Genomic DNA, 14,086 nt, shown 5'->3' with positions numbered 1-14,086 from the left:
AGAGAAGCTGTCCACCAGGAACATTTAGAGCACATCATGTTTCGCTCTGCTGATGTGCTCTAATAAACTGATCTGAACTAAACCCCATAGAGGATTTAAAGACTGTTGTCAAGAGGAAGATGAGACACCAGAGCCAACAAAGAAACCTGATCTCCTCTATGTCACACTGCATTGATGCACTAATTCATGCAAAAGGAGCCCCAACCAAGTGTTGGTGTAAATACTACAGTTCATAAACATCCTTATCAATAGGTCCACATTTCTGTATAAAAATAAATCAGTTTGTCTCGTGTAATATTTTGATTTTCTGAGAAACTGAATTTTGGGTTTTCAGTAGCTGTAAGCATTACAGAAATAAATGCTTGAAACATATTTCTGTGTAATAAATCTTTGAGTTTCCCTTTTTATATTGAATTACTGAAATAAACTTTTCCCATGATATTTTAATTTACTAAGCTGCACCTGTACTAGTTAAGCAGATTACCAAAGACCTGAATCCTCAACCCTCTCTGCCACCATAGGATCTCAAGTTTTAATTTCCTTCCTGTGACACAAGCAGACTGGTACCCCACACCTCATACGTTTCAGTTTTTACTCCTCACTCGTAAAATATTGACCATAACTGTTTATTTGAATAGCTCAGCATTATTTACTCAGTCTAGTCTACCTGCGGCTGAGGTGGAGCCGGGTCAAGGCTGAGATCTGTCTGGATGGCGGACACCGGCTGGACCCTGATGGTTGGACTGGGGTACTCAGGGCTGGAAGTGACTGTGCAGTAGGCGGGGGGACCGAATGCAGTTTGCCTTTGGAGGAGCTGCAGGATGGCCTGGATGTCTGCAGTCATCTGGGACTCCAGTCTGATGAAAGATATGACAAGACATACGGTGAAACATGGAAAGACAAAATGCTTGTGCTTGTGGAAAATAATAATTTATACAACCCTCAGAGTGAAACCGTTTTCTGAGATAGGGTCTGTTTGTCAGCTTCATAAATTCAGCCTTAATGACACAGTGTAAACCTGGATGACAAAACAAACATCTGTCAACAACAAGCCCCGTGGTTGTCATTACTGTCTGGTGCTGGAACAGTTCTGTGACAATTAAAGTCCTAAATGAAGCCAAACATTACCAGAGATGATTGCAGCGCTCCCATTAGATCCCCTAGCTATTGCTGGGATTTTATCAGTACAGATTAGTTGCCATTTTTATTGCTCTGCTGTTTTCCTGGATCAGTGATCTACATTTATATAACATTTCCTCAATATATGTGGAGCATAAAAGTGTTACTTGGAAGAAATTAAAGGATCTGATCTGCTGAAAACATTGTGGTTATACAAGACAGGTGTCAACACTGACTTAGAACACTAGAGGGAGACTCTGAACTTCCTACTGTTTACACATCCCTATAGAAGCTTAGAAGTACAGTATCTTTAATCACATTACAACCACAAACTATTCTATTTTATTAGTTTTATGTGAAAGACCAACACAAAGTAGTGTATAACAGTGACGTGGCACAGAGATGGTAGCAAGTAGTTATATTAACCCCATTTGAGTCAAAAATGTGTAGAACCATCTTTTGCTGCAGTTACACCCAGAAATCTCCAAATGCATCTAGAAAGAATATTCGTGTAGCTTATGACTGTATGTTCAGGGCACAGACAGATGTGCTTGAAATCACAGTTTTCTTGCGTTGCCAAGTGTTCTGCCATCATCACTTCATATCAAAATAGCCTCACATGTGAGGAAGTTGCAGCCAAATATATTCCAGCTCAAAGAACAGTTTGCAGCATTATCAAGAACTTCCAAGTGGGAAGTTCAGACCATTTCCTAATGAAGAGTGTGCTACAGAATTGTGTTGCTACCAGTGCAGAGCTTGTTTCAGAATGGCAGCACACAGATGTACTGCCAATCTTTTTAAATAAGATGTGACATCATGGAAACCTGAAGAACGAATGTAAACTTAATCATTATGGGACAACAAAACTTTCAAATTGTGAAATGGAAATGTAAACTATTTATAGGTCCAACTTAGAACAGCTGTATTTATACTGAGACTGATTTAGCTCCTTCCATTGTCCTATCAAGACTAAAAGCAGCCCCACAGCATGATACTGCCACCACCACTACACACCTCTGAGGGCTTTATGGAGCAGCTGCACACTGATGTACTATACTATAATTATGCTAATTAGGTAACCGATTCCACTGGATTTAATTTTGGGGTCTAAAAGTAAAGGAGGCAAAATGTTCTTTGTAAAAATATTCAGAACCATGCATCCTTTTCCTTCCATTTAATAGTTATGTTCTACTTTACTTTGGTCTATCACATAAATTAAATTGAAGTTTGTGGTTTTACTGGAACAGAATTAGGGATATGAATACTTTTTCAAGGGGCTGTAAAGTTTATGACCATAGGTGATGGTTGGGATACTGCATTAATGGCTGACTAGTAGAAAAAGGGCAGCTTAGGAAGATGTGAAGATGATTTCTCAAATTTTGTTCCCTAAATAACTGCACATGTTCCACATGCTAAACCCTACATCATGACGTAAAAGTCTTTGCGATGTGTCTGCACCTCGTAGCAAAGTTCTATAAATAGACTGCCACTGACTGGCTTCCTCCACCTCATCTGGATCAGTGCAGCAGCCAGGAACCGCACGAGCCGCTCACGCAGTCCTCCCTCTGCATTAGCACGGCTGCAGCGGGTGTCTGGCCTCAAATGTTTTTACGAGTTTTTAGCCAATTATAGACGAGGTGATAAAAAAAGGCCTATTACAGGAAATGGAGCCAAACACGTCACTGAGCTGTCTTTACTTCTGTACAGGTCAAGAGCCTGATGTCCAAAAGGAATATCTATTTTGGATGCATAGAGAGTAAAATACTTAAGGCTGGTTGGAAACTGGCAGCAAAGTTATGTCTCTCCAACCTCTGGTCCCAGTCCCACCTGTTAAGGTGCTGCTGCAGCAGATCCAGCCGTTGCTCCACCTCTCCGTAGGTGAGGTCCGTGTCGCTGTCGTCCTCCCCAGCAGGCATCTCCTGATTCTGAGCCGACTCCTCAACCCCCTCGCCAGGATGCTGGTGCACCCAGTCTTCTGCATGGAGCTCTAGAAGGAGAGAACACACATGAGAACAGCTTTGTGTCAGAGCTTCACATGTGCGGCACCTTCTCATCCATGTAGCCACAGTGCCTTGCAGAAGTTTTTAGTACTGAACTGGATTTAGTGTCTGGCCCTTTCCAACAAAACATGATAGGATCTAAACCGTGCCATTGTAGCTCTGGATTTCTGTAGGGTCACTGTTCTGCTGGAAGGTGAACATCTACTCCTGGCTTTTGAAGCCTCTTTTACAGCTTCCCCGCCCCTGCTGATACAAGCATACCCTCAGCATTATGCTGCCAAGACAACATGTTCAGTGTGATGAGCAGTAGTTGTGCATGTTGTTCAATTCTGAGATCTTCAAAATCTGGGATGCTTTTTTAACCTGACCCTGCTTTAAATGTCTCCACTATCTTATCCATCACCTTTCTGCTGTGTTCCTTGGTCTTCATTCAGCTGTTTGTTCGTTAACGTTTACTAACAAACCTCTGAGGCCAGAAACACAACACATATCCCATTTAGTAATGAGGTGGCTTCTGGAGACAATTTGTTGCAGTGGATTTTATGTAGAGGTATCAGAGTAAAGGGGGATATAAATGCATGTCTCACTTTTTAGATTTTTATTTGTAAAAAATATCAAAAAGCACAAATCCCTTTTCTTACACAATTTTGTGCAACTCTGACGAGCTTCCCTGCTGAAGAAGTGCATCTCCACTACATGATGCTGCCACCACCATGCTTCAAAGTGCGAAAGTGGTGTTGTGATGTGCACTCTTAGTGCACACTACACTTTTTGAACAAAAAGCTAAAATTAAAACGTGTCCCCCCCCTCCACTTTACTTTGTGTTGATCCATCACATTAAAGCTTAAGTAGTCTGTGTAATGTGACAAAGTGTGAAAATGTTGTATAAATACTTTCTCAAGTACTCTTAAATTTGATCTGCTCGCTTGCTTCTGAATCTTGATGCCACACAACAAAGCACACACGTAACCCTGGCTGGCTTTTAGGCTCTCAGGGGGATATTTCTCCTCATTTCAGGAATGAATGGCTAGAGATTAAACTGACATTCCTCATATATTTCCGTCCCTGGGCTGTAATCAATATCACTGCTCTCTACTTTGACAGTAATCCTCTTACAGCTGTAACAGCTGAATTATGGGATATTACTATTAAATCAACGCGCTGACACCGTTTCCTCATCTCACATGCTGCAGGTTACAGCATGTGAGATGCAGCTTTACTCACAGAGTGCTTTCTGAGGGGGATTTAAGGTGACAGGACAATTGCATTTGCAGACTAGCCCCAGAAAATTAAGCTACAGACACAATCTAGTGACTGCACTTGGAGTATAGGAGAGGTGGAGAAATGGAAAATTTGTGTCCAGATCTCAGGTGTAAACTCTGCACTGAAGTACAGGTCCTTCTCAAAATATTAGCATATTGTGATAAAGTTCATTATTTTCCATAATGTCATGATGAAAATTTAACATTCATATATTTTAGATTCATTGCACACTAACTGAAATATTTCAGGTCTTTTATTGTCTTAATACGGATGATTTTGGCATACAGCTCATGAAAACCCAAAATTCCTATCTCACAAAATTAGCATATCATTAAAAGGGTCTCTAAACGAGCTATGAACCTAATCATCTGAATCAACGAGTTAACTCTAAACACCTGCAAAAGATTCCTGAGGCCTTTAAAACTCCCAGCCTGGTTCATCACTCAAAACCCCAATCATGGGTAAGACTGTCGACCTGACTGCTGTCCAGAAGGCCACTATTGACACCCTCAAGCAACAGGGTAAGACACAGAAAGAAATTTCTGAACGAATAGGCTGTTCCCAGAGTGCTGTATCAAGGCACCTCAGTGGGAAGTCTGTGGGAAGGAAGAAGTGTGGCAGAAAAAGCTGCACAATGAGAAGAGGTGACCGAACCCTGAGGAAGATTGTGGAGAAGGGCCGATTCCAGACCTTGGGGGACCTGCGGAAGCAGTGGACTGAGTCTGGAGTAGAAACATCCAGAGCCACCGTGCACAGGCGTGTGCAGGAAATGGCTACAGGTGCCGCATTCCCCAGACCTGGGCTACAGAGAAGCAGCACTGGACTGTTGCTCAGTGGTCCAAAGTACTTTTTTCGGATGAAAGCAAATTCTGCATGTCATTCGGAAATCAAGGTGCCAGAGTCTGGAGGAAGACTGGGGAGAAGGAAATGCCAAAATGCCAGAAGTCCAGTGTCAAGCACCCACAGTCAGTGATGGTCTGGGGTGCCGTGTCAGCTGCTGGTGTTGGTCCACTGTGTTTTATCAAGGGCAGGGTCAATGCAGCTAGCTATCAGGAGATTTTGGAGCACTTCATGCTTCCATCTGCTGAAAAGCTTTATGGAGATGAAGATTTCATTTTTCAGCACGACCTGGCACCTGCTCACAGTGCCAAAACCACTGGTAAATGGTTTACTGACCATGATATCACTGTGCTCAATTGGCCTGCCAACTCTCCTGACCTGAACCCCATAGAGAATCTGTGGGATATTGTGAAGAGAACGTTGAGAGACTCAAGACCCAACACTCTGGATGAGCTAAAGGCCGCTATCGAAGCATCCTGGGCCTCCATAAGACCTCAGCAGTGCCACAGGCTGATTGCCTCCATGCCACGCCGCATTGAAGCAGTCATTTCTGCCAAAGGATTCCCGACCAAGTATTGAGTGCATAACTGTACATGATTATTTGAAGGTTGACGTTTTTTGTATTAAAAACACTTTTCTTTTATTGGTCGGATGAAATATGCTAATTTTGTGAGATAGGAATTTTGGGTTTTCATGAGCTGTATGCCACAATCATCCGTATTAAGACAATAAAAGACCTGAAATATTTCAGTTAGTGTGCAATGAATCTAAAATATATGAATGTTAAATTTTCATCATGACATTATGGAAAATAATGAAATTTATAACAATATGCTAATATTTTGAGAAGGACCTGTATAAGGCCTCCCACTTTTCCCCCATTACCAAGCAATGCAACATTACAGATGGTATTTTGTCCCATTGTGTCTGCAAATGCCTTATTGAGAGTTGTTGTTTCACATTTAATGCACCCTAGTCATTCTCTTTCAATAATGTCATAAGTGTATTGCTCAAAAAAATAAAGAGAACACTTAAACAACACAATATAACTCCAAGTAAATGAAACATCTGTGAAATCAAACTGTCCACTTAGGAAGCAACACTGATTGACAATTAATTTCACATGATGTTGTACAAATGGAATAGACAACAGGGGGAAATCTTTGGTGATTAGCAAGACACTCAATAAAGGAGTGGTTCTGCAGGTGGGGACCACAGACCACTTCTCAGTACCTATGCTTTCTGGCTGATGTTTTGGTCACTTTTGAATGTTGGTGGTGCTTTCACACTCGTGGTAGCATGAGACGGACTCTACAACCCACACAAGTGGCTCAGGTAGTGCAGCTCATCCAGGATGGCACATCAATGTGAGCTGTGGTAAGAAGGTTTGCACTGAAGGAAATTCAATCTAAGAATCAAGTAATGTATCCATGATGTCTCGTATATCCTCTGATCTAAAGTTATAAAGTCAATAGCTTGTCTGGTCCTACAGTTAAAAGAGTTAACCACAGGCTCCTTGCAGCATGTAATCCCCTCACATTTTATTACTCAGAGGATTCTAGGTTTTATCATGATGGCAAATGATCTGTTCCTGGAAAATGAGATTTTGCAGACTTTAAAAGTGAGCCTTTTTGTACTTCAAGCGTAAAATGTAGAATAATTGTTTATTTTGGGAAAAGGCATTGTGACAAGATGAGAACTAAAAGAGCTTTTGTGGCCCCAACTTCTTTTTACAATTTAAAATGAAGCTAAATGAAACACTAAAGACAAGCTGATTGAATCACCTTTATATTCCTGGTTCTGTGTGTTATCTCCAGCCTGTGTCTCGTGAGCACTGTTCAGCCCAAGACCCAGGGTGTGGTCCCTAACCACCGGGTAGCCTAGAACACCAGAACACAAGGGCCTCTGTTCCTCTTCCTCCTCCCTACCCTCCTCCTCTTCGTCATCCTCGTCCTCTTCTCCCTCCTCGGCAGACTCTCTCCTGTCCTCGGCTGGTGACGAGGCGTAGACGTTCCTGCCCTGCTTGACGTCGCAGTGCGGGGCCGCTGACTCCTTGCTGTGCGAGCCTGTGGGGAGAAACGGTAATCAGGAAATCTGCTGAGGGAACAGTGACTTCTCTGCTCAGACTTCCTTTGGGAATGTCAGGGCTACCTTATCTCTGACAACAGGTAGTGACTGCTTTGCTTCGGGGGTTAAACTGAGAACAAACTGTTTTTAACTCAGGTTTAGTATATGAGATGATAAAGCTTGCAGTGTCTTAAAAAACTATTCATGCATCGCACTTTTTAATACGTTATAACCGACAAGGCGGGCAAAGAGACCATTAGTCAGAGAAGGAAGCCCATGGTAACTCTGGAGGAGCTGCAGAGATCCACAACTCAGTTGGGAGAATCTGTGGGCATGACAACATTTAGTCCTGCACTCCACAGATCTGGCCTTTATGTAAGAAGAAATGCATTGTTGAACAAAAAGTAATAAAAGTCCCATTAAGTTAGCCATGTAGGGGGCATAGCAAACCTGTAGTATAAGATGCCCTGGTTAGATGACCTAAATTGAACCTTGAATAAAATCTGCAAAACACTGTGACAAAACACTGCACATCACCCTGAACACATTATCTCCATTGTGAAATATAATTGTGGCAGCATCCATTAGTGGGGGTGCTTTTCCTATGCAGGGTAAGACAAGCTGCTCAGTTTTAATAGAAAGATGGAAGGAGCCAAATACAGGACAATCCTAGAAGAAACCAGGAGGAGGCTGCAAAAGTCTTGAGAGTAGGGTGAAGGTTTACTCTAGCAGTAGGACAGCTCTAGAAATGATGATCAAAATATATTCATGTGTTAGAATGGCCCAATCAAAGTCCAAATCTAAATCTTATTTTATTCTGTGGCAAGACTTACAAAATGATGTTCACAGATGCTCCCAATCCAATATGATCAAGCTTGAACTATGTTGCAAAGAAGAACAGTTCTAGATTTAGAAAGTATTTTTTTATAAAAGAAAATGTGAAAACCATGTATCATTTTTATACCACTTCATGATATTGCATTACTTTGTGTTGGTTGATCACAGAAAATCCCCCCAAAAAGTCATAGATGTTTGTGGTTGTAATGTGAAAAAACATTTACAAGGCACTGTAAATCCCCCTGGTTATGCTGGGTATAAAATGATAAGTTTGATCATTTTGGGCGCTCTGAGGTGGTAAATGTGGAGATAGTCACTTTATTTAGACAACTTGTAGCCATGGTGACCAATTAAGATATTCTGAATCTAAGCCAAATGCTGAGTGCTGCAGTGTGGACTCGTCTTTGTATGTGAGTCATATTACAGAAGGTCTTATCTTGAGGCTCGAAATCATCCAAACATATTTTATGCTGTGCTGCTTTCTGAGGGCATGGAGGTGGCTCCTTTACCTCGTGGTGGATGAGAGACGGAGTGATTGACTAGAGTGCACAGGTCTGGCGAGTGCTGGCAGAGAAGACACAGGGTTGAAAAGTTGAACATGTCTAATAAATTCATTTGACTCTAATCCAGGGACTCTCTCCTGTGGGTTGCTTTAAACCAAATTATACACTCAAAGACTACAAAGACCATCCTTATTCTACATAGGTGGCCATTTTGAAAAAAGGCCTGATCAGACTTTACTGAACCTCTTCCACAGGGTGAAATAAGGAATATTTCATAGTAAAATTAAGTATAACAACCTTAATATCACTAGATTGTATTAATACTTTATTTCACTTTAGAGAATAAGTTTGTTAATCTAAAATAACATTAGCCCTTTAGCGGAGAAGTAGCTAGCACAGGCAATATTCAAAATAGTTATATGGAGTATGAATTTTGTTATTCAAATTTAGTTTGTAGCCAGCCAGTCGTATTTAACATTAGGAGCTTGTTGTCTTGGTTTGGATCATTTTTAGGGTTGTGTTTGATCTTTGAAGTCTGAGCTGAAGCTGAGAATGACGTCTGGCAGCTTTCACTACTTTCTGTATGTGTAACAGTCATATTAAATACTGAACTCAGGGCTGCTGAGCAAGCTCCACTTCTCCCAGTCAGTAGTTTGACATTATTGGGTGTTCTTGTTTCAACTTAAGCGTACAGAGAGAACGAACCACAAGTTGGGTGGGTGAAATTATCTATTGTGAAAAAAGTACAATTTCTGTTTTTTTCAGCCTATGACTGTGGAAATGAATATAACTATCATGAGTTACAAGTCTGAACTTGAATGAAAATGAGAAGTTATATGAATGATGGTATAAACCCTTTAAGCAAGATATTAAAAGTACAGGAGCACAGGAAAAAACTGCTAACATTCATCTATTACTATATAATAGTAATATTTTAGTTTAAGCCAAATAAAAAAATTATCTGACTAAAGAGAAGTCTGGTAAAGACCAAAACGTCTATGACAGGACCAGGAAAATCACCAGCTTGTTTTGTCTGTTTTAGTTTAGGACAGTCTACAATAAAAAAAACGCCCCATGATGCATCTGTTCAGCCAGCCTTAGCTCATGTTGCAGCTCTGACCTGCTAACGGGGGAGGTGAGCAGTGTGCTGCAGGCCTTGGTGTACTGTACCATTTTTAGGCCCACAGAGGAACATCTTTTTTTGACTGCTCCACCTGTTCTCAGCCCACAGGTGTAGGGAAATGTCCTTATTACAACAAATGTCTTGGTCATTAACACATGCATGTGGCCGTAAATATGTAATCTGATGCATAAACACCCATGTGGGTTCTCAAAATCATCTATATGGTACTTCCTTCTAAAGTCCTTAGGAGGTAGTTGATGAAAACGGACGTCCAATAGAAGGTCACAAACAATATATGTGAACTTTGAAAATAAGACTCTGACCTACAATCTGAGTAGCCTTGATATTTTGGATGAGTTAAGTCATCAAAGACGTTTAGACAGAGGCTGCAGAAAAGCTACATCCAATTAGAGTGCAAGAGACGAGGGGAGGGGACATTAAAGGGAACAAACCAAAAATAACCCCAACAATCATATGTGTTTATATTCCAGAGGACACAATGAATATAATGCTCCCCCCTTCAATAGAGCTATTGTGCCTTGCAAAAGTGTTCTCCTCCTGCGTTCATCATTTTACACCAACAAACCTCAAAGTTCTTTATCAGGATTCTGTGTGACAGATCAACACAAAGTATGCATATTTTAAAAACCATTTACACTGATGCCCTTAATAACATGAAATAATTGTATTTATAATTTTATTTTCAAAATAATTTTAGAAGTCCCTTAATTAATAAACAGAGACCGCTTGGTTGTGTAATACAAGAGGTGTGAAAACATTTAATTGAATAAGTACTGCTGCAAATATTTACAATTTTCCTGTAAAAAAAAAAGAAACAACAAAATCACCTTTGGTGCTAAAAACTATTCTTCATTTAGCAATATGCAAATCTCATTAGATCAATGGCAGAATAATTGAATTAATCTGTGTTTTTGTGGGTTAATTAGCACTTATTCTTTATAGGTAATATTGGTTAATATTCTGTCAATCTCTAAATGTTTACTCCCATACTAGCTGTGGAGTCTCAGGTTTACCTGTGGAGGATTTTTTCTTGTAGGAAACCCTTCTTCGGCACGTCACATCGACCATGTTGGAGTCACTAAGGTAGGTCGTCTGCAAAGGAGGAATACATGAACAGGTTAAAATGCAACTTTGGAAAAACTTTTGTACTTTTCACAATTTTTCAGTTTTTCAACCACAACTTCACTGTATTGTATACTATTGAAGTGGAAAGACAATATTTCACGCCTTTCCAGATATTAGTCTGAAAGTGGTAGCAAGCATTCTTGCTTTGCAAAACCACTACAGATGGTAATGGAAGGTGAACCTCCACCAGTAAGAATTTTAAAATGGACAAATGTCCGAACAATGTCTAAATAGTCCATAGGCATCTAGGCTCTTTTACCTAAATAGCTTTTTTAACATCTAAAATCAATTTTATACGTTTATTGGAAGTGTAAACAAGTCTAGGACTATTCGTGTGACTCAGCCACAGTTTAATTGTTGTTGCAGGTGAACTATTATTTTTTTTAAATACAAGTTAAATCATATCCCAGTTATGAGCAATTTGGTCACAGAGGTGCTGTCGCTGTTTGATGATAGATTTCTGGTTGGAAGTTACAATTTATGCTGAGAAACTGACATATTTATGGGAAAATCAGAGGCTCCTCTCTGAGGATATTCAGAACACGTCTTATTGTTAGTGCGCAGACTTTACAGCTCGAAGGTTCATTGACACTATCAATTAAAACAAGGGTTGCTTAGTTACAGTGCAACTATGTAAATATGTCATCAGATTTACCACTGTTCTCTCAATTTTCAGCTCCAAAATATCAATATAGTGTTTTTTCAAAGTCTTATTTTTGCTCTGTAATTTCTCAATTGAGAAAAGATTCAAATAAACAAGTTTATTCATACTAAAACTTGCATGATTACAGGTTTCTAAATCTAGACTAAAAGCCATTTTAGGCCAAGCAGTTTTGCTCAGTCTAAACCAGTCCAAGGTCTAAATCAGAGCTGCACATAGAGTCACTCATGTCTAAATGATGTCTACAAGTAGCCTTAATGCTAAAATCAAGTCTATTGGTTCTACTTTTACAAATACTTTCGCAAAGCTCTTTATACCAAAGGTTGTGACTGTCGCTTTTGTTTGTTTAACTAAGTAACTACTGCTGGTCTTGTTTGGGCACCATGTTGCCCCTATTTTAACTGTAATCTTACCATGTTTCTAAATAAATAACTAAAGACTGCCACCTCCTCCATTCCAGCTCTCTCTTTTTCAAAGAAAAACAACCAAGTAATGCAGAATTGTGATCACATTACGCCGCTCTTACACCCTATTTACCTTGCTTACTGGGTACCTGCTCCCGCTAATGTCCACCTATAATGCCTTCTCTGTCTTCCAGTAAAGGACAGTTAAAAGCAAAATGTTTAACTCAGCGAAAATTTCTTATTCCTACAAAGCTGGATTAAAAGACTGACTAAATTAAGTAAAGAAGGGCTAGAATTAATCAAGAAAAGCTTTAATTCAAGTTAATACTTTTTTTTTAAGTGAAGCAGAAGCAGGAACCAGAAGCAAGTTTTACTTAAAAACCCTCAATCCACTTCAGAGTCTTTGATCAGACAATCTTAGGTTTTACCTTCATGCTAATTACCTTTGCGTTTTCATCACGAAGATCAAAGGTCAACTCCAGGTTGGTGAAGAAGTGGTCAGCGAACTCCGGGTACATGTCAAGCACCTCCAGAATTTCATCCCTCTGAATGGTGTGTAAGTCGCAGTAGCTCAGTGCTCGAACGTCTGCACAGGATTTCCCTGGCTTAGAGAACAGGTGGATCATCTCACCAAAGATGTCGTTCTTACCTAGGGAAAACATAGAAGGACAACTGAAATGGAAAATCTGATTTCTCATGGCTTGTTTATAATCCGAGGGCTACAACCCTATCACTGCCATGTCACGCTGGCTGCACTACAAGTAACAGCAATGTTCTTGGACACATCAACAACCAATCAATGTTTCCCCACACTCCAACAAAAACTGCCATATGCTTAGCCGTCCATCATTCACACATTTTGGATGCAAATCAGAACACACTTTTTTATCATGGTGCCCTCCTGCTGGTTAATGAAGTAAGAAGGATGCATGTGGTTAAAGTTCTGCACAGAAATACCCATATCTGCATCCGATCATGCTGCTAACCATGTTTCCTCTTCAGAAAGGCTGAAACTGATGGCAAAGGCCCCAAAACCTCTTTTGTACGTATATAGGAAAATTCTGCAGACCATAACACATACACGCAAACAACAATCAGCACAGAAGATACAGTGCACTCTAAATAGTCTGAGAATTTTGGCAGGGCAAGGCCAGGTTTGAGGGGTGAGTGCGGATGTATGCAACATGATCATCACGTTAAACTTGTTGCTGATGTATAGCAAGGGTGAGCCGGGCACAACTGTTTGAGCTCCATCAAGCTGATTTTCAACCTTAAATAACTATAAATAACTATAAAAATATGTCTATTTACATCCAGTGACAAACAGGATGTTTTTAAACTCAGAAGACTGCATAATTTTTTAAAACAAACAGTGGTGCTAATCAGTTTATTCAGGTTGTAGATCTGTGTTTTTAGTTAGTTTTAGTCCTACATTAGAGTGGCTGAATGCTGAAAGCATATTGTATAAAAATATTTACCTGGTTGTTGGACCCAGTAAAGAATTGATGCCAAGACAGAACTTATTTTTCTTTAATGCTGGTACTTTGGTAGTGAAAACTAATGCAAACTGGTTCCAGTTTGGGCACTGGAAACAGCCTAACCTGAAAACCCTCAGAGACATTTCATTACATCTCCAAAACAAGACTGCTGGAAAAGGAGAGCAAATGAAATATAATCTAATTATATCTGAAGATGTCGATAATAATAATAATTTATGTTTCACCTGCAGCTGTTGGCATCACAACACAAAGACAACCACATAAAACTCTCTCTAACCCTTTTATCTTTTGTCATTTTACTTTCATTATTGTTTTGTCTTCCTACCTTCTAGTTGTATCTATTTTTATTGCAGCCCTGCTCCTTTTTTCCCATTAGCACACACAGTGTATCTTCTGTTACTTTCATTCCATTATGTATCCACCTCCACTCTTTTCTATTGTTCACTGCATCTTAGAGAACTTTACACAAAATAGCAGCAAACCAGTCATGTCACAGCACAACATAGCCACCTGTACTTAGTGCTAAAAGAAGAGAGTTCTCAGCTAAGCAGGCTGTACTGATGGGACCATCACTTGTGCTGTTTTGTGCTTCTTTTGATGTGTCCCAGTGACTCATTAACAAGG

At 40.0% G+C, this 14,086-nt stretch overlaps 1 protein-coding gene across 4 annotated transcripts in view; it reads right to left on the bottom strand.

The window, feature by feature from the left end:
• The window catches only part of kcnh7 (potassium channel, voltage gated eag related subfamily H, member 7), a 103,463-nt gene that overhangs the window by 2,386 nt on the left and 86,991 nt on the right, over nt 1-14,086 (bottom strand). For all 4 annotated transcript variants that reach the window (XM_047355763.1, XM_047355764.1, XM_047355765.1 and 1 more), the window contains 5 exons: nt 12,407-12,612; nt 10,787-10,865; nt 7,007-7,288; nt 2,947-3,106; nt 668-857 (listed from right to left, as the gene is read on the bottom strand). In XM_047355763.1, coding sequence (XP_047211719.1) covers nt 668-857; nt 2,947-3,106; nt 7,007-7,288; nt 10,787-10,865; nt 12,407-12,612 — 917 coding nt within the window. The remainder of the gene's footprint in view (nt 1-667; nt 858-2,946; nt 3,107-7,006; nt 7,289-10,786; nt 10,866-12,406; nt 12,613-14,086) is intronic.

Source organism: Girardinichthys multiradiatus, chromosome 24, assembly GCF_021462225.1.
Source record: "Girardinichthys multiradiatus isolate DD_20200921_A chromosome 24, DD_fGirMul_XY1, whole genome shotgun sequence".
NCBI lineage: Eukaryota > Metazoa > Chordata > Actinopteri > Cyprinodontiformes > Goodeidae > Girardinichthys > Girardinichthys multiradiatus.
The sequence above is the reverse complement of the archived record's forward strand: the minus strand, read 5'-3'. Positions and strand labels throughout refer to the sequence as shown.